General features: G+C 32.9%; 2 protein-coding genes across 6 annotated transcripts; both read right to left on the reverse strand.

Moving 5' to 3' along the window:
- Positions 1–5,330: 5,330 nt before the first annotated feature.
- LOC142609353 (low temperature-induced protein lt101.2-like) lies at positions 5,331–5,710 on the reverse strand. Its single transcript, XM_075780927.1, has 2 exons — positions 5,557–5,710; positions 5,331–5,468 (listed from the first exon to the last, which is right to left on the reverse strand). The coding sequence occupies exons 1-2, from the start codon at positions 5,635–5,637 to the stop codon at positions 5,385–5,387; spliced, it is 165 nt and encodes a 54-aa protein (XP_075637042.1). The 5' UTR covers positions 5,638–5,710; the 3' UTR covers positions 5,331–5,384.
- A 4,013-nt stretch (positions 5,711–9,723) lies between these two features.
- On the reverse strand, positions 9,724–20,486 carry LOC142611064 (ribonuclease MRP protein subunit POP4-like). 5 transcript variants are annotated; one of them, XR_012839944.1, is made up of 11 exons: positions 20,300–20,486; positions 17,026–17,125; positions 15,757–16,020; positions 15,091–15,167; positions 14,696–14,961; positions 13,807–13,875; positions 13,590–13,648; positions 12,109–12,210; positions 11,067–11,190; positions 10,052–10,186; positions 9,724–9,966 (listed from the first exon to the last, which is right to left on the reverse strand). XR_012839944.1 is itself a non-coding variant. In XM_075783088.1 (9 exons), exons 2-8 carry the CDS (start codon positions 15,962–15,964, stop codon positions 11,093–11,095), a joined length of 879 nt encoding a protein of 292 aa, XP_075639203.1. In that variant the 5' UTR covers positions 15,965–16,020; positions 17,026–17,408; the 3' UTR covers positions 9,724–10,186; positions 11,067–11,092. The 5 variants fall into 5 exon arrangements, 1 of the variants encoding a protein (XP_075639203.1); XR_012839945.1 differs by lacking the exon at positions 17,026–17,125 and having other exon boundaries at positions 20,300–20,437; XR_012839942.1 differs by lacking the exon at positions 20,300–20,486 and having other exon boundaries at positions 17,026–17,408.
- Positions 20,487–21,811: the final 1,325 nt, after the last annotated feature.

The raw sequence follows: 21,811 nt of genomic DNA on the forward strand, positions 1-21,811 counted from the left end.
TAGTGGAACATGGAGATATAAGCATGATCATCTTCCTAGTCGATTGCGCATGTGCTAAGCCCTCCTATTTGGGGCATTGCCCCATCAACAAATAATGCCTGATAGCGATGAGCTGAGTCATAGTTTGATAGGGTCACCAAAATTGCACAAATTGGACCATTTGAAAATAACACATTGTCTAAATGCTGCTCCCATACCAATAGTGATAGAAACCAATCCATTAAATGAGGACTTTAAAGCCACACATTCCCACTAGAGCAGGAAAAAAAAGTTGTTATACTTGTATTAATGATCTTTTGAAAATGACTAGGGAGTTGAGGGGTTTAAGAATGGAAAATGAAAATTATTATTGTTGGGACCCAATTGTTGTGAAGTATCTTTGCCTAATAATGAAACCAATTTTACTACCTCTAGTGGATAATATACAAAAAACCAAATCAATAAAAGTGTATGAGAAAGAAAGCACTATGTTTTCATAGACACATATGTTTCAAGGCCTTTGCTTTGTTTACAATGAAAGCAAAGAGCAAGCAATTATTTTATACCTTGTGATTTTGATCATTTCCCTTGTACAACAAACCAACTATAGAAAAAACTATACAAAGCTAAGATGAAGAGCCTCTTTTAAGTTGGACAAAAGTCACTCATAAGAAAATTTTAACGAAGAAAATAGATTTTGTAAGTTTCAACTTTCAACACTCTTTGGCCCACAGATTTTAAGTATAGGGTACATAGCCAATGAAACGTAGGAGTGCAATAATTTTCATCACTGGATGACGATAGTTTCAAATGGCCAATAAGCTTCAATATGCTTCAATATCATATAATATGACTACGTCCATTCTTTGATCTCCATGGGAATTGTTCGTTGTTTAAACAACTCAGACACCCATATAATATTATAGTATATTGTATTTTCTTCATAATGTCACATTCACTAGATTATCCTGAAGATTCTATATAGAATTTAAAAAAAAGGACTATCCTTTCATTTTTATTTATTTATTTTTGGTTGCTTAGAGATGGACCTAGTGATGTATAAAGTACAACATAAAAAACTGCATGGATATATTTCCAAAATATATTGCACAAGAAACTTCCTTAAAGGTTGGAAATCATAATCATCTAGATCAACTAATTAATTATCAAGTAAACTTTGTACATGTAAAACAAATTAATTAATAGTTAAGCTTTTGCATCATTAACAGGAAGCAAAAGCTTCAGCTTTTTTTATCCCTAAAAAGAATATTTAGGTTCTCAAATCGAATTGGAATTCTAAGTTATCCCAAGATATATCTTAGGATATTTCATAATCGTGAACAAAATATTTCCCTTTCCTTCCACTAGTTGATGCCCCTTTGCCTTTGTATAAATAATTTTTTTTTCATACATACTTCTACTTATATAAAAAAAATGTACATAATATATAGCGGATGATTATCACTTATTTATACTAAGGGTTGTGTTAACGGACACCGTAAGGTGCCCGTTAACGATAATTTTTTTGTAATTTTCGTCTATTTTTTGTAGCTTTTTGTCTTTTTTGACAACTTTTTAGCAGTTTTTTTTATTATTTTTTACAACCATTTTTATAATTTTTTGTCATTTTTATTAAGTGTGACCCATATAGGAAAATCTTAACAAACACCGCATTATTCTTTTTAACATTTCCCATATTCTAATTATGAAACATATACATGCAAGGAAAAAATCAAATGACTAGTGGAACTAAAAAGAGTTGCTAGAGAACATTGTTAATTAACAACTAACAGCATTAGATCACAGAAGGGAATCATTTCCATTGTTTTATCAAATTGAAGAAAGATACCAATCCATATATACACAACCAATATATATAGGACTTAATTTGGTGTTTTTTGTTGTTGTTTTTTTGTTTGTTTTTGTTTGCTTGTTTGTTGTTGTTTTTCATTGGGTCAAACCTCTCGCTAAACGCATAAACTGCATGCAATTACAAAATAAGGAAGCATCTCAATGTAATTAATTGAGAAATCAAGAAGTATTCATTGTAAAATACTGACATACTGTAATAAACAAAAGATAGCCAACGACTAAAAGGAAGGTGCCGTTTAACGAAATTTACAGGAACAATAAGGACATCTAAAAATAAATTTGAAATTTGATTTAACGAAAAAGAACGACCTCTAAAGCTCTGCCGTTTAATTGAAGAAAAAAAAAAAAAAAAACGACCGGTAAATGGATGTCTTTTGGATGAAGAAAATGAGTTCTTAGTACAAAAACGACAACCACAGCAATAATGTTACGTTATAATTTCATAATTTGGGTTTTTAATTGACAAAATAAAAAACTTGAGACTTAATTTAAAACTAGTTTGTAATTTCATGCATTTGTATGAATATATTTAAAGTATATTTATTAAAATGCATATTATAATTCTTACCTATATAATTTAAATATTATTGATAGTCATTCTCATACTTTTTTAATTTTTTTAAAAACTCTTGTAAGAATATTATTAGGAAGAAAATGTAAATTGTCCATATTTTTAAATTTTTTTATGTTCATTTATTCTAAACTTTTTAGTTTTTGTATAGTACTTTACTTTTAAGAAATCAAGTACTAGGTTAATTTTTTTTTTCACTTTTTTTTTCTTTTGTAAATTTTATATTATTAAGTGGATTATAAATATTTAAGATAGTAATTAATATTTAGATTATAAACTCTAGAGTGATTTATCTTTATATATTTTTTCTTTTTGTATGGTACTTAACTTTTAAGAAATCAAGTACTAGGTAATTTTTTTTCACTTTTTTTTTTCTTTTGTAAATTTTATATTATTAAGTGGATTATAAATATTTAAAATAGTAATTAGTATTTAGAATATGAACTATGAAATGATTTATCTTTATCTTTTTGTATGGTACTTTACTTTCAAAAAATCAAGTACTGGGCAAAAAAAAAATTCTTTATTTTTTCTTTTATTCATTTTTAGCAACTATATTTTTCAAATTCTCAACCACTATATTTTTTAAATCTCCCAAGGTAATCATTTTTGGCAGCATTTTAATTTGAAATTTATCAAATCTATATAATTTGGAATGAAAACCATCATGAAATTATTCATTACTTTTTCCCTTCAAAATTCATTAATTTTTTCGCCTAGTTTTATTTTTTAGGTTATGATTATTGTGAGGAGTAAAAAGACCCAAGTGGGCATATAGGCCTTTGGACTGTAGCATGGAGGGCCGACCTGCTCCAGAATTAAGAACTTGTTAACTCTACGAATTGGCCCATACGCCGAGGTTCCGAGGATACAGCCAAGGGCGAGCTTCTCCTCGGACAGATCCAAGGGAACTCAGAGCTTCATTATGAAGGCTAAGGCACAACTCTGGAAAGACCAATGGTTAAAGAAGGAAACCCTGAATCTTGGAGGTACACCGGTGTTAGAAAAATACCACAAGAAAAGGCTGCCACCACCACATTAAAGACTCTGCACCTACCTCCCTGGCTGCATTAATGGGGAAGTGACCCCTGAACAGTAGAACTGAAACTTCTGGTCACTATAAAAAGGTACTAAGAAAAGAAATATCTAGGGGGGAGGGGGTTGGAGCAACACGTGGATAAAGCATCAGAAAAAGAAGTATTTAAGGGGGATGAACGCCAGAGAAAGAGGGCGGTGGGGAACAAAGAAAAAATTAAGAATTGTAACTTCTAAGAGAGAAAGAGAAATAATACAGAAGCAGTCCTCGACTCACGTCCGAGGAGGTCTATTTGCAATTATAATTTGTTATTTACAAGTGTTTGTAACTTTTAGCCTGTTGTCAGATTCTTAATACCTTTAACCTAGATTTCAAGCCCACACTCTACAAATTTTATTGTTTAAGGCTCATTGGGCCTAAGCCCGTAATTGTCTTTGGGTCCAGGTGTAATTGTGCACTTACAATTATTATTCATTAACTTATCATTATTCCTTTCTAATTTTTCTTTTAAAAAACCTATCAAATTTTAATTTAAGGGATTATTATTATTTTTATTGTTAAGTTTGGATTAAACAAAAATAATTTTGTTTTAAAAAATTGATAATGATGAGTTTGAGTTTAAGTTTGACTTGTTAGAGAGATAGAGTTTCACTCCTTATTAAGTTTGGACTAAACAAAAATATAAAATGATAATTTTATTTAAATATTGTGCTGGCGTGAAAATTTGTGAGAGCTTTAGATGTTTTGGTTATATATATATAAACTATGTGTATAATATAAATTCTAAACTTTTTATGTAATTTTCATCTCTTATTTTTCAAATGAATAAGTTGTATATTCAAACTAGGTATTTGTATCTTATAAATAGTATTAGTGGTGTGTATAGATTGGGTTAAGTCAAATTTGAGATATTTTTCAACTCAACGCAACCTCATTGGGTTAAAAAATCCTCACTTAACTCAGAGTAACTCTACAAACGAACCTGTAGGTTTGAATTGGGTTATATTGGGTCATCGGGTTGAGGCAATTTTGTTCCTAATAAAAAATTGACTTTCATTCATTATTAAGACCTATAATTCAATTAATAATTACAATTTACACAATTAAGTCCAGTTAACCAATACAGATCAAAGTAACAAATTTAAACTAAGACTTAAAAAATTAACTAATAATTTTGTTATTGATAAACTACATAAACACATAATATATTTTTAATCCACAATCTCACCTTCCAACCTATTATATTATAAAAATGAACTGTATCAAACGAATTTAAAATCCATATAAATTTAAGTATTGATATAATATGAATTGGGTTGAAGTACTACTTAGCTTGAAGCCCGACCCAAACTTAAAAAAAGAAAAAGAAAAAGAAAAGAAGCCCGATGAAAAATTCCAAGGCGTCTGATTAGGTATATTAAGTCGGATTCATTTGGGTTGGTGGGTTGAAATGCATGCATCACCCTAAATGGTACATATAATAAGGTATAAGCTTATACCATCAATGTTCTTTTTTTGGATAAGATATCCATCAATGTTGATAATACACTTGAACAATATATAGAATTGTTGTAGCTAAACTTTTTTTTTTTTAATTTTTAATTTCCTTCTCTCTTTTTGCTCCTAGTTAAAAGGCTCCTGGTCGCAATAAAAGTTAAAAAAAAAAAAAAAAAAAATTTGATGTCAATCTCTACAGTCTATAAATAAAATTAAATAGTTTTGGATTTATAAATAATCCCACCAATGTGAACCAATATAAATGAAAAATGGAAGAGACATTATACTATCCCATGCCATAAAAGTAACATAAGAATTTAAAAAACCAACAACAAAGTGTTAAAAAGGATAATGGTAACAAAGAAAGAAAGAAAGATTATCGCATAAACAGATTAAGATGTAGGCTGATCTGATTCAAAATGGACATGATCATCGAACTATCACGTAAACTGCATATATAATTCCTGGGATGTAACCCAACAGCGTGAGCACTAAGTCAATCCAAAACTCCACCTGCATTTTTAAAATCAATATTATGGTTTTAAAAACCAAACCGGTCACATACAAAGCACAATGTTGCAAGCTATAAAGAATTACATACCCCACAGCCATAGCGAAGAAAAACACCCACTGGTGGAAGAAGAATGGCCAGCAACACTTCTATGAAGGTCCATGAACCCATGCTTTTTGTCTGCTTAATTGACTTCACAGCAAAAGAGAGAAAAAAAATATATGCTAGTGTTAATTTGTGGTAGAGGGGTGTTTTAATATTCTTGTGTGAGATGAGAAAATGAAGCGATTAGTTACACAGCAAATTGCTTAGTCTTAAGCAGCCAAGAAGGCCACGTAGTAGAGAGCCATACACGTGACATGCATCAATTATACGTATCCTTTAATTATGCAGTCTTCCACTTTTGCATTTTGCGAGAATTGTGTGAAAAGTTTTGTTACAGTATTTGCTTCTGATAATTATCTTTTATCATTACATTAAAACATTAATTGGTTTTTTGGTATAGGCTGAATTCGTATCTCAGATTTTTTATTTGATTATAAGAAACTTTACAAGTTGAGTTAACTAGAATCCACATGCAGAAAGTTTTAACATTCTCTTGAATTAGTTTTTTTTCTAAAATATTTATCGTATATTAATTAAAAGGGATCCCTTCCCATGAGAAAAAAAGAAAAAGAAAAAAAGAAGAAGGGTCCTTAGCCTTCCCTTTAAATAACCTATGATCTCTATCAAATGGTTATATGAAGTGTAAGCCATAGATTATAACAACTCCTTCATATAGTATTTGCACTAAGATTTTCTCTAAAAAGTAAGATTTTCTCTATAAAAAAAACAAAGCACTTGAACAACGATATATTTATTTTCTTCCTCCTTACCAAAAAGAACAAGGTTTAATTTTTTTTAAATAATAATAATAATACAAAGTCCATCTCTAGCCCAGATAAAGCCCATTTGACTAAAATCAAATTTATGCCTACATTAATTAAATTCCAACATTTACTCTACAAGATTTGGCAGTTGGCTCCTAGACAAACAACATGCGATCATGCAAAGATTTGAAATCACACTAATAATCTGTAAGGGATAAACAAACGGTAAGCAATTTTCCCATAATTTAAGCTCTTTCAAATATGTAAATTTCCAAATTTAGATGCACTGCATTAAAGATTTGGTAAATATGGGACCAAAACCTAGGAAACTTGATTTTTTTTAATGGAGTTCTGTAAGAAAAATCACTCTCACAAACAAACCACAAATGGTAGAAAGATGCCTAATAGCAGCTTCTCTGGCAGCTCTAGTATGCCATCCCAGCGCAACCATAAGGTGTTTCAAGCCTAAGTCATGCACAACCTCCCCACAGAAAGAAAAACCAAAGCCAAATGTTTCTAATCCACGCTTTAAGAAAGTGCATTCCAAATCAAAGAAAAAACTAGACCCCCATGGAAATTTAGATTCTTCATCATCTTCAACTCAGTCTAACACAAACACACCATCACCTCCAAACTCTCCTCTTTCTCGTTCCACATCAAGAGCTGACAAACTTGTCAAAGGAGTCACACAACTCTTTGAAGGAGATTCCTCAATAGGTATTGTGGAAACCATATTCCGATCGGGATGGCCTAAGGAGATAGGCCTCACAGTCCAGAAGGTGTTGAAGGTTAATCACAGTGAAAGTGTTCTAAACAAGTTTGAAGAGTTCAGAAACAAAGTGAAACTCAATGCTGCAAATTCATGTGATAGTCAGCCAATGGAGAGACTCATTGTTGATGGGAATGAACTCCTAAGGTTCCAAGGTGCCCTTATAACTTGTTCTCTAGGAACTAATGGAGATACAAGCATTTGTGACAAGAAATGTTGTGGGGTATGCAGAATGATCCGTTCCAGCTTTACGGTTGAAGATGCACCAGAATTAGTCCATGAGAACAGTTGGAAGGCACATGAGAAGGTGACAAATGATTATGTTGCCAAAAGGGTGTGTGCAAAGAGGGCTATCATTTTATGCAGAGTAATTGCAGGGCGTGTTGGTGGTTACCATAGACATGAGCTCATGGATATTGGGGAAGATGGTCGGTTTGATTCTGTGGTGGCATCAAATGGAGATGACTCAAATGGCTCGGAGAAGCTTATGGTTTTGAATCCAAGGGCTGTGCTTCCATGCTTTGTGGTCATATATGAAGTCAATTGTCTTCCATGATTGTTTAACAGTTGATTAATGACTCTTTTTTTTTTCTTTTGTTGGGAAAGGGAAGTAGTAGGAAATCTTGTTTTCTTTGAAGCAAAATGTCAGAGATGACAACAATCTATTTCAGTTTACTCTTATACCATTCTCAGATCTGAGTTTTACTGAAGAATAGCGCACGTTTTCTTTTCTTTTCTTTTTTTGGGATAAATGAGCAATTTATATTGAGAACCAAGACTGAAAAGCTACATGCAGCACAATGGCAGCATAAAAACAAGATTTAAGCCTGCAAAACATCTTTCAAATCATGGACATCCCAATCCGCGACATCATCCCAGCTGAAGAACTAACTAATCTTTTCAGTGGCACACACTTGCAACCACACTCTTATAGTTAAGGGACATTCAAAGAAAATGTGGTTATTGCATTCAAGCTAAACCAAGTCACAAATGCATGCCTAGAAGTAACATCAGAAAACCAAATTAGTTGCCACCTTTCCCCTTTTTGCCATTCAACTCGAATTGCATCTTCCCGGGCTGATTTACAGTTGAATTGATTTGACTTAATACACTGCATCCTTATGAATAATATTAACCTGAAACAGACCAGTTTGACTTGTGACAACATCTTCAGACCTTGTTAGACTCCGAAACTAATGCTTCTTGAGAAATGCTTGATACCTTGGCATTGCCGTTACAAACAGAGTAATGGTATCATAAACCTCTTTATGAGAAAGTCTAGAGGCACAAGCAGTTTAACACATGTTGATGTGGCAGATTGTTAGTAGTAATGGCAGTTTAACACATGTTGATGTCGCACAAGTAGTAATGTCAGTTCTGGACCCATATGAGAACCAAAAAAACCTTGGCAACTCCATCGGAGTAAAAAATTGTTGTCAAATTTATTTTTTATTTTTTGTTTGCAGCGTTACTCCCACTTTATAGCCAAACCTCTCGTACAAAACTACAAGATCTCTCTCCAACAGCCTCTCTACTTGGGTGCATTTTAGAATAAAAAAATAAAAAAGGGGGGGGGGGGGGGGGAACTGGAAAAAGATCTATAGTGACTCTACACACCTGGAGAGCACTGTAGCTCTCAAACCCATTATTTTATAAATCCAAATCAAATAATTTCTCTCTAATTGGGTGTTTGTGTCCATTCTGAAAGAATGCAGAAATGATGAAGAATTAATATTTCAATGGAATAGAGAAAGATAGTTTGTTGGAGTTTATCTGAAAAAAGGCAAGTATAATTTTTTTTTTTGAAAACAAAAGAGACTTTTTTCCCTCCAAATTTAAGTGGAAAATGAAAAAGAAAGATAAAAAGATGCTCAAGTGCAAAACACAACAATTACTAAGTGTCTCTATACCCTTTTGTCTATCGGCATTTGACAATCGGAAAAAAGTTTGGCTCTAGCCCGATTTGGAGCTATCTCCCTCTAACCTACTATGTGGCAATTGAAAGATCATCTATGTGTAATTTTAGTTACATGACTTTTTTAATGAGTCATGTGACTTTTTTAAATAATACACATGGATAGTTTTACAAATTGCCACATAAAAGATTGGAAAACATAGTTCCAATTTGGTTTGGAGCCAAACTTTGTCCTTGACAATCAATTTTTCAATGCACTATTGGTCACTCACTAACTATGCAACAGAAAATCTATCATAACCATGACTGGGGCCTTTGCCGCCACCCACCCTGCGGGACCAGACTTGGGGTTTCTAGCATCTGCATAGCAGAACTTGTTGGCATTTGACAACCATTTTTTCAGTGCACTATATGCCACTCACTAACTATGCAACAGAAATTCTAACAAAACCATGACTGGGGCCTTTGCCACCACCCAACCCACCTTGAGGGACCAGCACTAAGTGACGGCCTTTTTCTACTATGTGGGCCCTATAGCATCTGCAGCTCTCAATAACAACATCCAGATATGCATCCTAGTATAAATCCAGGACTAGGGAGCTATGCATTACCATAGCCTCCTTCAGATGTAAAAAGCAGCATTCTATAAATCAAAAACTAGACGAAAAGAGTTGCTATTTTTAACAGAAACAAAGGATTAATACTTGATCAAAAACACATCCTTTAAAATCACTTAAATATAAAGAGAAATAAATATTACAAGTTACGTAAATTTTTCCAGACCGATCACAAACAGCATTTCTCATGCCTATTATGTACTGTCAAGCACAACATAGAAATGAAAGAACAGAATAGACCACCTGGCAGTGCAATCACCTTGAAGATAGGTTTGTCCTTCCTGTCATAGTTTTCTGTCTAAAAAGTTAAACCAAAACTGTCTCAGCTGCCTGCCAAGTCACATCAATCATCCATGTTAAGACCCATCTCCACATAGAAATGAAAGAATAGGATAAGACATGGTGAACTCCTCACCGCTAGATTCTACATTTTCATAGAACTTGATCTTAACGAATCTCTGAATGGGGCCATCACTGATATCGCTTGATACACATTTTATGCTTTCCTGTAGCTCCATCAAAGTTGAACCTAAATAAATTCTTTGAGCTTATGGAATACAAAAAGAAAACCCATCTTGAGTGAAATTGTTTCCCCTAATATGAATGAAGCAAAGTATCAATCTTTCGTTCAAAATATGCAATGGTAGCATGTTTGAACCACCTTAGTCCAGAAAATCATATAAATATAAGGATGAAAGAATCTTAAATCTAGCTTTCCCATATATTGATGAGTATGTTTGGATGAGCTTATTTTTATTGGATTCTCCTATTTTAAAATGTGTAAAAATACAGTTTTACCTAAAATAAGTGAATCTTTTAAAAGCTATACATAAGTTGATGATGAAAATAAACTGGGATTTAGGCTAAAACAAATAGACCTATACCGAGCCATGGTCTTGCAATATGACACACCAACACATGAAATATATCATGTTTGAACAACCAAGAGACTAAATTCTCCAGAGAAATTTCCAATTTATGCATTTTGCCCATTTGGAATTAGGTACTTGAAGCCTAGTACTGGCACTGTACAAAAACCTCCCTTCCCAACAGAATAAATTCAAGCATTTTGCCCATTTGCAATTTTGGAGTCAGGTGCTTGAAGCCTAGTACTAGCACTGTCAAAAACATTTCCCATACCAATGAGCTGTAGCTCAACTGGCAATTCCTCCCTTTATAAAAGCTAGGTGGAGGGTCATCATGAGTTCAAAACTTATCGGGTGTGTGTGTGTGACTTGCTAAGAGAGGGGGGGGGGGGGGGGGACTATTTTCAGACAAACATGAAATTTATGCAAAGAAATGGAAAATCTTGGGTGTGCCACCAACAAATAGCACATCTTAACCGTATTCACAGCCAAAGATCTAAGTAAGAATACAAGTTCTTGATAATTTGTGGCAAAATCCTAGATAATGAAAAAAAAAAAAATCACCTTGGATGCAATGATGAATATCATGATCACAAGCCCAAATTTCTTGAAGTGAGTTTGTCCCCATGCAATGTAACTTTCCAGCAATCAACTTGGAAAATAAAGACTGAAATCTTTTTGGGCACAACTGCAAAATATATTAAAAAATTAAGATTTAACCATCAGCATCCTCCAATATGAAGTCAGATGATACGAAGAGAATGTAAATACAAATAGAGCAATTATTGATCCAATAAATATAGAAATAGTGTCTCTTTAGTTTCAGATGTCTTTTACAGCTTCTACCTCAGGGGCACACTCAGTTTGTTTTGCTTTCTACTATGCATTAAAGTGTTAGGCTCTTGTGAAGCATGGAAATTAAACCCAAATTTAGATGTGGTGTAAATGAACCACCCAAAATCCGGTGACTTTCATCACATATTTAGACTTTAAAATATACCTTGTGTTTCCTTTTTCTTTTTTGTTGGGTGGGTGGAGGGGTAGATAGTGGGGACCTTGGTGCGACAGCAAGTAACTTCCACCAAAGGTGAGAAGTAGCAGGTTTGGAAATCAGCCTCCAAAAAAAATTGGGGGGGAAAGGCTGCCTACCTTCACCTTTTCAAGACCCCGCAAAAGTGGGAGCTTTGTGTACTAGATACAACCTTTTAGATAGTTGGGGAGATAAGAGGTGGAGTTTGAACCACAAACATGGAGCACCACAAAGCATACCATTACTACTAGGCTATCACTTGAACCCTTTGTGCTTCTTAGTTTTACAAAATAGTAAGGCATACTCTTTCAATTTTGCTAAATAGTAAGAGATTTCCCTGATTAAGATAATTATTTCACTACCTTGTCAATTTACAAATACTGGAAAATCATGGACAGAAAATATACTAGTAAAACTTTTTATTTTGCCAGCTGCAGAGCTACACGAGCATATACACAACGCATTCAATTTAAATCTTCCTCATGCATACATATTTAGTATGAGACTATAAGTATATCAAAACTATAACTAATTGTGGTAAAATTAGTTTGAAGTTGGGGCTGGTGGATGAATTACCTCGGAATACATCATCTTGTGTAATTATCCCAAATGTTTCTGCAGTTTCACGAATCATGATGCCGCTTACTCCTGTGAAAGAATTTGCTTTACACTCAGCAACTGCAAGAAATTTGGAAGGAAACTGTAGTAAGTAATTAAATATAAAAAACAAAAAAATAATAATAATATAAAAAATAATAAAATAATAAAATAATTAAAAGAGAGAGAGAGAGAGAAAGAGATGTGCAGGAATTTTGAGCATATATTTAGTTTTTTTTTTTTCGTGTGGAAAGGTGGGGGGGGTACTTTCATTTATTAATCTCTTTTACTGCAGTTGACACTGCTGATTAGTGTGCAGATTAAGTCTATGTGCGCATCAATCCATATAATTTAATAAGCTGGTGAACATTTTAATAGACTATCCATGGCCCTCAGATTGCACAGACAAGATATCATTGAACATTCCTTTCAAAGTAAAATGACTCAAAGAAAAAAAGATAAAAGGCAGGAGGAGGCAACTTAAAGGCTTGTGCCCTTTCAGTAAGGAGGTTTCAAAACACACTTTTTCAACTACAAATTTATTAAACTTCACTTTTTTGTAGGTACATCTTTTTCAAACAACCCTGTTATCAAAAGGCTGAAAAATAAGCCATACCAAATGGGCAAAAAGGATACCCCCATGAACTTGAAGGTTCATAAAGTGTACCTCTCTGTGAATTTTGGACTTCTTGCCAGTAACAACTCATCAAGGGACGCTGGTGGGGGAACTACCCGTGTATCTTTTTCCAACCAGGGTTTGCTTTTATATTCTCACTATCTTATATTTGTTCCATAGGACAATTTTTGCAGTTCTTTCCAAAGGCATAGTACTGAGCACACAGGTAAATGTTTAGTGTATCCATTAGGTTATGCCATGTTAAGTTATTGAGCTGTTAGATTCTTGGCAGGGCAAGTTTGGTAGACGTCAAAATATAGATTTATGGAGGTTTGCACTGCATTGTTTGTTTTGGTTCTTATGGCGGGAGCAGAATGCTAGATACTTTGAGGATTGTGAATGGTCTATCCTTGATATAAAGTCTTTCTTCTTCTGTACTCTCCTTGATTGAAGTTTAGTTTTACCATCTTGTTCTTGTTTGTCCCTCCCTGATCTTATTGATCATTGTAATCTGGGTTCTTAATTCTTGCCACTATAGTACATTTCCAGTGTACTTGGTTGGCTTTTTATTCTTAATAAAATTTCTTACGGTATTTATCAAAAAAAAAGTCTCCCACAAGTGACTGGATATTTACATGCAACCCAGCAATAACACAAGTAGTAGGCTGTTGCCATTGTAAACCAATCCATCACGGCATGATGTAGAAAGTAATAGGGACAGTAAAAGGCAGATAACAAGATTACACACCAAAATTACTTCTACATTCTCTAGATGCAAACAGCTACTATAGGTTCCACAAGCACTCTTATTGCAAAGATTGCTGTAAAAAGAGTATAGCATTACCTAGAATGAAAGCACCATGTAGATCTGCGTTGAGAAGACACTGAGCCAACTGATTTTTCCTGTAAGATCAAAAAAAAAAAAAAAATTATAAACCTGTATACTGAATGATAATAAGCACATAAAAGAAAGATAAACACATCCAAAAAAAATTATAATAATAATGAAGGATAAGAAACTGCATGATTGCAATATCAGCATAGAAGGAAAATATTCCCACCCGACAGTTTTAAGCAGTTGCATCATGTAGCCTTTCCACATTTCATGCATAGGCCTAAAAACATCATACCTGTTATCCAAACACATCCGATAATAATTAGAACAAACTGTTGGAGAAAATTTAAAGGAAGAATCAACTTTGAAATGCATAAAAACAATTATTCTTCAGATTACGTCATATATAGAAGTAAACTCTAATTTCCGTCTTTATTCTCTCATCATCTAAACATTCAAGAGTAAGTCAATTGTTATTTTCCAAATCTCTTCCTCCAAATTGTTGGACAAACTACAGCTGAAAATTCAAAACAATTGCAAGCATCAAACTAGTCAAGAGTGGAATGGGGAAAAACAGATCCCTCACATAAAGCCTCTCATAAAACATCAACCCTCTGACGAGTATAACCAGTTCAACCAGCAGGATGGGATTATGTCTTGAAAATTATTGCTTACCTAGGTTTGACCCAACTACTTATAGGATAAAGTCATGGTAGCAGTTCAAAAAACTACTGCAATGCAAATTACAAGCTTGCAACTCAACTGTCTGAGTGAGCAGTTTTGGCTCAACATTAGATAGAGATAGATGATCAAATTGATACAGCCTTCCCCAGATTCCCAGTCCAGCTTAGTATGCTTTCCAAAAAATGAGGCTATGTCCTTTTGAGAAGGCTAGCCTAAATACTTAGTTGTTAATGAAATAAAGTAGCCACTAGCCACCGGATATACAGTGAGAATAATAATATCTAGATTGCAAGTATAGAAGAAGAAAAGGACCACAAAGTCACAATCATGAACAAAGAAGAGAAGCATTATATTAAGTTAGAAGAAGAAGGAGAAAAATCATTAAGTCACAACCATGAACAAATCAGAGAAGTAATAACATATAAACTCACTTATGAAGCTCTTGGGGCAAATCAAATGATCCACATTTTTTATGCTGTTTCATGGACATGTGCTTTTTAGAACGCTTCGAATGCATCCGCAGAGCCCTGATATGAGAACCAGTAGATACGCCACGTCCTTGTACATAATTGTCAAGAAGGACAAAATGGTCAATATTGATTTTTCTGGACTTCTGCACGTACTTCTGAGCCATATCACCATTCTGAAGAAGCTCGTGTAAAATATTATCGACCGTGTATCCTTTTCTACTAGAAAGCTGCATAATGCCAGGCAGACATGAGCCAAGGAGCTGAGAATATATCATCTCTTAATTCTGTAAAGTCAACTCACTAATTGAAGCAGCTCCAATGATCAAAGGCTCATGGTTCAGAAAGAAAAGATGTACCTTAATATTGGTTGCCAGCAGATTCTCATGTACAGCTTGAGAGAGATGCAAATATGCTGGAGCATTTTCTTCAGGATCTGCATAAAACCAAAAAAAAAAAAAAATTGACTTCCATTTAATCAATTAGAACATATATAAGCACAAGGATATAAGTACACATTACATTCCTTTTTTAAAATAAATTTTACTTATAAAACTAAAACAAGTATATGCATACCTAAAGCAATACCTTGTGAGTTCTGAAACACAGTACATATAGAACCACATTACATTCCTTTTTTTAATACAATTCATAAAACTAAAACTATATGCAATTTTGCATGCCTAGAGCAGTACCTTGTTAAGCAGGATGACTCCAGAAAGAACAAATGCATTTCTTTATAACAGAACTACAAAGTATGGTTCAAGAACAACTAACTAGACAAAACCAAAAGTGTATGGTATTAAAAAATAATGGGAGCCAATCTGGAGAGTAGCCAAACTATTTATAACGGTTGTCTGTTGGACATTGGACTTACAAAAATGATAAATTTGAGACTGTTCTGAGACAGCCTTACAAGATGATATTCATTTCTTAATGAATAATTTTTTTCCCTGATAAAAGGGAGATCCTCAAAACCAAAGTTAGGCATACAAGAATTTTTGTTTTTAATTAAAAAAAAATACCTTTCTTGTGTTGAGCATCAAATGAGGGAGTGACTGCTACATCAGTTTTATCTGCTAAAGAAGTTGTCCTATGAGGTTCTTTTCCATCTTCTTTTTTACTCTTTTTGTTCTCTTGTTGTAGCAGATCAGCCTCAACAAAGGCAAACCTCCGCTTCAATGCCTCCAAAGCATGTTTTCTTGGATCTTGAATAGTTGTTTCAGTAGCCATGGAAACTAGAATAGTTCACAGCCTTCCTCCTCACTATATGAAGAAAAAGGAGCCACCTAAAAGGATGTGGAAAATGAGCTTGTTCAGAAACTTAAAATTAAAGATTTGGCAATTAAAAAATTTCAAGATTTGAACAATGTAGTTATGGGTCTCTCTCTTGTAAGAAAGCTACCATCTCAACCTATAGACATAATCACACATCTCAATAACAATCTTCTATCATCAATGGCTCAAGTCAATTGTTCAAATTACTCTCGAAGCCAGAGCCAATCTAGAGCTAAGCATGACCTGATTGCTTCTTTTGTTTAGAATTTACCGGTTTATGGTGAAAGAACATCATCACTAAAGCAATTATAATTTTAAACACAAAAAATACTTCAAACTTCAAAGTCAGATGAGAATCATTGCATTATCACTGAAATTTTTATCAAACACCTTCACACACACTCAAATCAAGTCTAAGAGAGTTAGAGAGAGAGAGAGAGAGAGAGAGAGAGAAACTCACATAGTCACACAGACAAACACTTAAGAGAGACACTAATGGAAACTCTTGGCGACTTTGGATTATGCCAAAGCCACATTGCAAAGTTGGGCTATGGTTTTTCAGGTGAAATTGCTAGAAAAGACGTTTGAACTGTGAATATTGAATTCTTCAGCAAATTTTTATTTTTATTCTTATAAATCAAATCCTAAAAGTAACCTTTTTTTGAAACATATTGGCAAACTATGTTAGTATATGTAAGAATTATAGGCAATCAGTCATGAACATTAAATTAGCCAATAGCCTTCTAAATCTCAAACACATACGCAAAGTCTAACAATGGAGAAATCAACGAGGCCCCCAACTTAAAACTAATATATCTATATAAGTTCGGTGAATTTTATTGGTACCCAGTAAAGAATTTGGTCTAAAAACCACGAAAATCAACGAGTTTTAGAGCATTATCACACGAGAGGTTTAACTTTATGCCGAAGCAACAAAGTATTGATTGAAGCAGAGGAGGAGAATCCCAAAAAAAAAAAAAGATTCACAACAACTACATGAAATTTAATTTTCTTACCGAACAGAAGATCTGGGCGGAAAAAAAACCCGAAAAGAAATCTGCTCCCAATGATATCACCGTCGCTGCTGTTGCCACCATAGACTACAGGTCGTATCGTCTGAAGAGAGACCAAGGGTGGCAGGTACATACAGACGATTAAACAGTTGTTTTGAGGTACTGTGTTGGTTGGTTCTTTTGGGTATGGAGTTGCTAGCCCAAATGTCTAATGGGCCCATCTATTGGGTTTTCACGCAAATTTTAGCTGGACTAAAACGGGCAAGTCCAATGCTAATGCTTTTTTGTGTAGATGCCTTGTTTGTGAACATACTAGTTGCTAATTTTATCACAACTATTTATAAATTATACTTATTTTATATACACTAGTTTGGGCAGCACGTGCAAGCCACGTGCTTGCCTTAAAAAAAGTGTAGTGATTTATTTTAATTTTATATTTTTTTATAGGAAAATTCTAAATTTTATTTATAACACAAAACAAAGATATAAATTATTTGTTATTAATCAAAAGAGACATTGATTTTACTATACGCAACCAGTAACATCCTGCCACTTAGAATTTGTTGTAAAAATTTTGTAGACATATCATTTCTCATAATATAATGGGACATATAACAGGACATATAACACGAATATATATCATGTCCTACTCTTTGTATTTCGCTTTATACTCTACTAATTGTAGTATGTGATGTGTATAATTTTTTTTTTCGTTTAAAATCTTGATTATTTTATAAGAAAAAAATAATTAAAAAAAATGTGACAAGTTGTTATTAGTAGAATATAAAGTACAAATAAAAGGAAGACATAATATTTGTATTGACATAATACGAATATCATAACGTATGTCAAATATATACTTTTTTTTAATAGATAGATAATGAGGAAGGAGAATGTGAGTTTTGAACCACAAATAGGGTCAATACAAATATATCATTGCTATTGAGCTATTACTTCAACCCTATTGAACCCTATAGTTCAAATGCATTCATTTGCTTTGAAAGGCACGTCATAAAGTTAAGTACATATGTCGTCCAAAAAGCTCCCATCTTTAAATCATAAATTGTTCTATCTAAAACATTTTTGTTCCTGATCTTTCCTTTGTGTATGTGTTTGTTAGCACATTATTTGGTGGAAGTAGCGCTACATAAGCAAATCATGTTGCATGCAACTGAAATGAAACTTCTATTATTTCCTTATTCACATCAAGATAAATCTTTCTTGGAAAAGTCTTGAAACTCAGCATAGCACCATGTGCAAAAGAAAACATCATCATCTCCGGATTGTTGTTGTAGAATATCTTCTTTGTAACTATTCTCTCTAACAAAAAAACCAAGAAAGAAAATTATAAGTTTTAACTACTATGTCATGTCTATTAGTTTTTCCTCCATCCTTTAATCCTATCTTTCTGGGTTCTTCAATGGAGGATTCATTCCCCTATAATATATTACACACCGTGCAGATTTTATAAGAAAAATTGCAAAGAACAAAGGCATAAGGATGTGCATATACCATATAACAACAAAGGAAAAAAATCAGTCATTCTTATTTTAGTTAAGAAACATTTCAGCTTCACACGCAAAAAAAAAAAAAAAAAAACATTTTCAACTTCTGTCATTAATTACAAAACTTCAGAAGCCTAGGGATATCAGGAGATTCTTGGGTAAAAATTCTAACCTTTGGTGATTACAATCATTTTTTTGTACACAATTTGTTAGGAGCATCAATCAATATGGTTTTCTCTAATGGTCCAACACACACACACACACACACACACAAAGGTGTGCTATAATAATCCTAATTACTAATCCAATCCAGTTGAAATACTTAATAAATGATTGCCCTTGATATGAATTTAAATTTCAATATATCTCTAATCATAACATTAAAAAAAACACTAACCATGCAACTCTATCTCATTGTGTAATTTATAGGTAAATGATTTGGGAGCTACAAGGTTCAGGCAGAATTCCAGGATAACCAAGATCAATACTGGTGCATCAAACATAAAGAATGAATACATACTATAGAGTGCATGATATCAAGTATCTAGATAATGGCAAGATACCTACCATCAGATTATGAAGAAAAAAATAAAAAAGATTATTCTTACCAAGAAAAAATAAACACCAAGAACAATAAACCTCCCCTTTTATCCTCTACTGTGTTGAGTGAGAAAAATCCTTAATTCCCCCATTTATCAGTCTTGAAAAAACCCACAAACAATCCCTCTTTTATCAATCTAAGTCTTAATTAATCCCTTATATTCCTATATGAAATAATTTGTTGTTGTCACCCACTTTCCCCTAAAAAACAATGTATTAGTATAAATAACATTGTTTGAGACTACATATATTGCAATTGTTAAAAAACCAGAACATAAATCTCCATATGAACAATTTCCACCAAAAGAAGAAAAAATTCCAACAATGCCATGGTTTTCTTTCCAATAAAATAAGATTATGCAAGTAAAGTTTTTCAATAAAAAAGTACTTTAGCTTTCAGTTACTTATCAAAAAGAAATGTACATTTTAGTTGCCCTTTCCAACTCACACCTAAACTATCATATATCATGAATGAACTCCCTAATTGAGCATCTTACATGATCTCATGGAATACAAAAGGAACACAGTTTTGGCAAATTTGTGGTTATACGTTTTTGTTTTCTTTTGTTTCATATTAATAAGTACTTTGATTTCAAAGTTATAGCATAAAAACAATAGTATTCCACACCCCCAAATACAGCTACCAATGAATACTCAATAAACGCATCCTGAAAATACTAATTCCTAAGCAAACTGTGACGGCAAAACATTTCCACAAACACTTGGTGGACACATACACAAGAAGCATGTTTCAACCTCAGCTAGAGATATATTAAAATCCTCAATATAAATATAAAGTCCTTGAATGCATTTTATTCAAAATAGAAGTTTGGGTACCCATTTTTTGGTTAATATAACCCACAAAAACCAGGGAAAAAAAAAAAAAAACTGTCTAGCTTAAGTAACTAAGATTTTTGCCCTTTAGCTTCTCTAGAAACCCAAAAAAATAATTAATAATAATAATAATAAAAGGCAACAACTCTTTTATTCTCTGAAGTTTCAATAGACCTTAAAGTTTCAAAGGCTCTTCATGGAAGAGGAGGAAGGGGATTTCAAGGTGAAAAAAACAACAAACAAACAAACAAAAAGAAGAAAAAGAAGGATTTGGCAAACTGAGAATTTTTTTAGGAAAGAGAAAAATCATAAAAAGTAAAAGAGAGAAAGAAACATACCTATAAAGAGTGCCATATTGAGCAAGTAATGTAGAAGCCGAATCTGACCAACTCTTCTGCTCCCTTCTCTCTCTCCCACTACCTCTTTGTGTTGAAATTTTTTTCTCAACAAAACACACTGCTTAAATTTTGCCTTTGTTTCCCCTAAACGCATCGTTTTGACATAGTGCTTAAATAAACCAAAATTACTGTTGTTAAGCGCATTCGCTCTTTTTATATAGTTAATAGATTATAGGTACATGTCCAAATTAGATAATTTGAAGAAAAAAAAAACTAATGTAATTAAGGGTTGGTTTAGATTTGCTCTACTAGGGCCAAGAGTTTGCATTTAACCTACTAACTCCAGTTGAATGTCTCATGCTGGTTTTTCATAAGTTAATGAGTTAGGTTAGACTTAGGGGTTCTCTCTCTCTCTCTCTCTCTCATTTTTAAGCTTGGCTTGAATTGAACAAAATTTCACCCCAAGTAATGCGATGCAACACACGGAGGGATGTTTAGACCAAGGGGACCATGAACCCTTGAAATATTACTTTAAAAAATTTTAATATTTCTAGTACATGTAAATATTTTTTTAAGTTTGGATTCATAAAATTTATATTTAACCCTCCTAAAATTGAAAATGTTATAACAAACTAATGTTGGTCTAAATAATCTAAAAAATATTGTTTGTCATTATAGTTTGCTTGTTTTATATTTGAAATCCAAAGTTAAAAGTATAAGACTTTGGATTTTGAGTGATGTTGCATGTCTGACTACACTTAAATGATTGTTTAGATGCTTTTTTTTTTATTATTATTTTCATTTTTCAGTGACTTGCTCGGCCTCTGTTGTCATTTGCCACCGTTTAGGGTCCCAAAAACTTGGGAACTAACGATTTACATTGAGGTTAGACATTAAGACATTAAGTGCCCGGCATATGTGTTTAAAAACTGAAAATTGTTGTTTGAAACATTTGTGGAAAATACGTGTGGGTGAAAAAAATGTGTAAAAATACGTGAAATGTTATTTAGTTGTTTGAAAACACAAACCAAACACCCCATAAAGGGCTTACTACTTTTGTTTTCTATTTTTTTTCCTTACACAATAAGGTTTTTTTATTTAAAAAAAAAAAACTCTATTTCATTAAAATATTTTAATTGTTCTTTTCTTCACACATTCATTGTCCACTTTCTTTTTATCATCGGGATATATAAAAAAACTAAAATAAATAATGTCAGCATGATTACTTTAACAACTTTATAAATTTACTTATCTTTAACGAATGATTTTGGGGTTTGAATGTGTAAAATTGAGTCATTTTTCTATTATTCCTTGTTTCATGCAAATGCTCTCAATTGTAAAAGAATGCTATTGGGGTTTTCATGTTCGTCAAAGTGACTAATTTTTGTTAACTCCTATGGATTAAAAAATCACCTGACCACATTAAAGAAAATTCACCAACTAAATTGCATCATTAATCATGTGATGGTTACATTATTATTTTTGTTTATAATAACAGAAGTGATAAGGAAG

The sequence above is a fragment of the Castanea sativa genome, chromosome 9 (assembly GCF_040712315.1).
Source record: "Castanea sativa cultivar Marrone di Chiusa Pesio chromosome 9, ASM4071231v1".
Classification (NCBI taxonomy): Eukaryota; Viridiplantae; Streptophyta; class Magnoliopsida; order Fagales; family Fagaceae; genus Castanea; species Castanea sativa.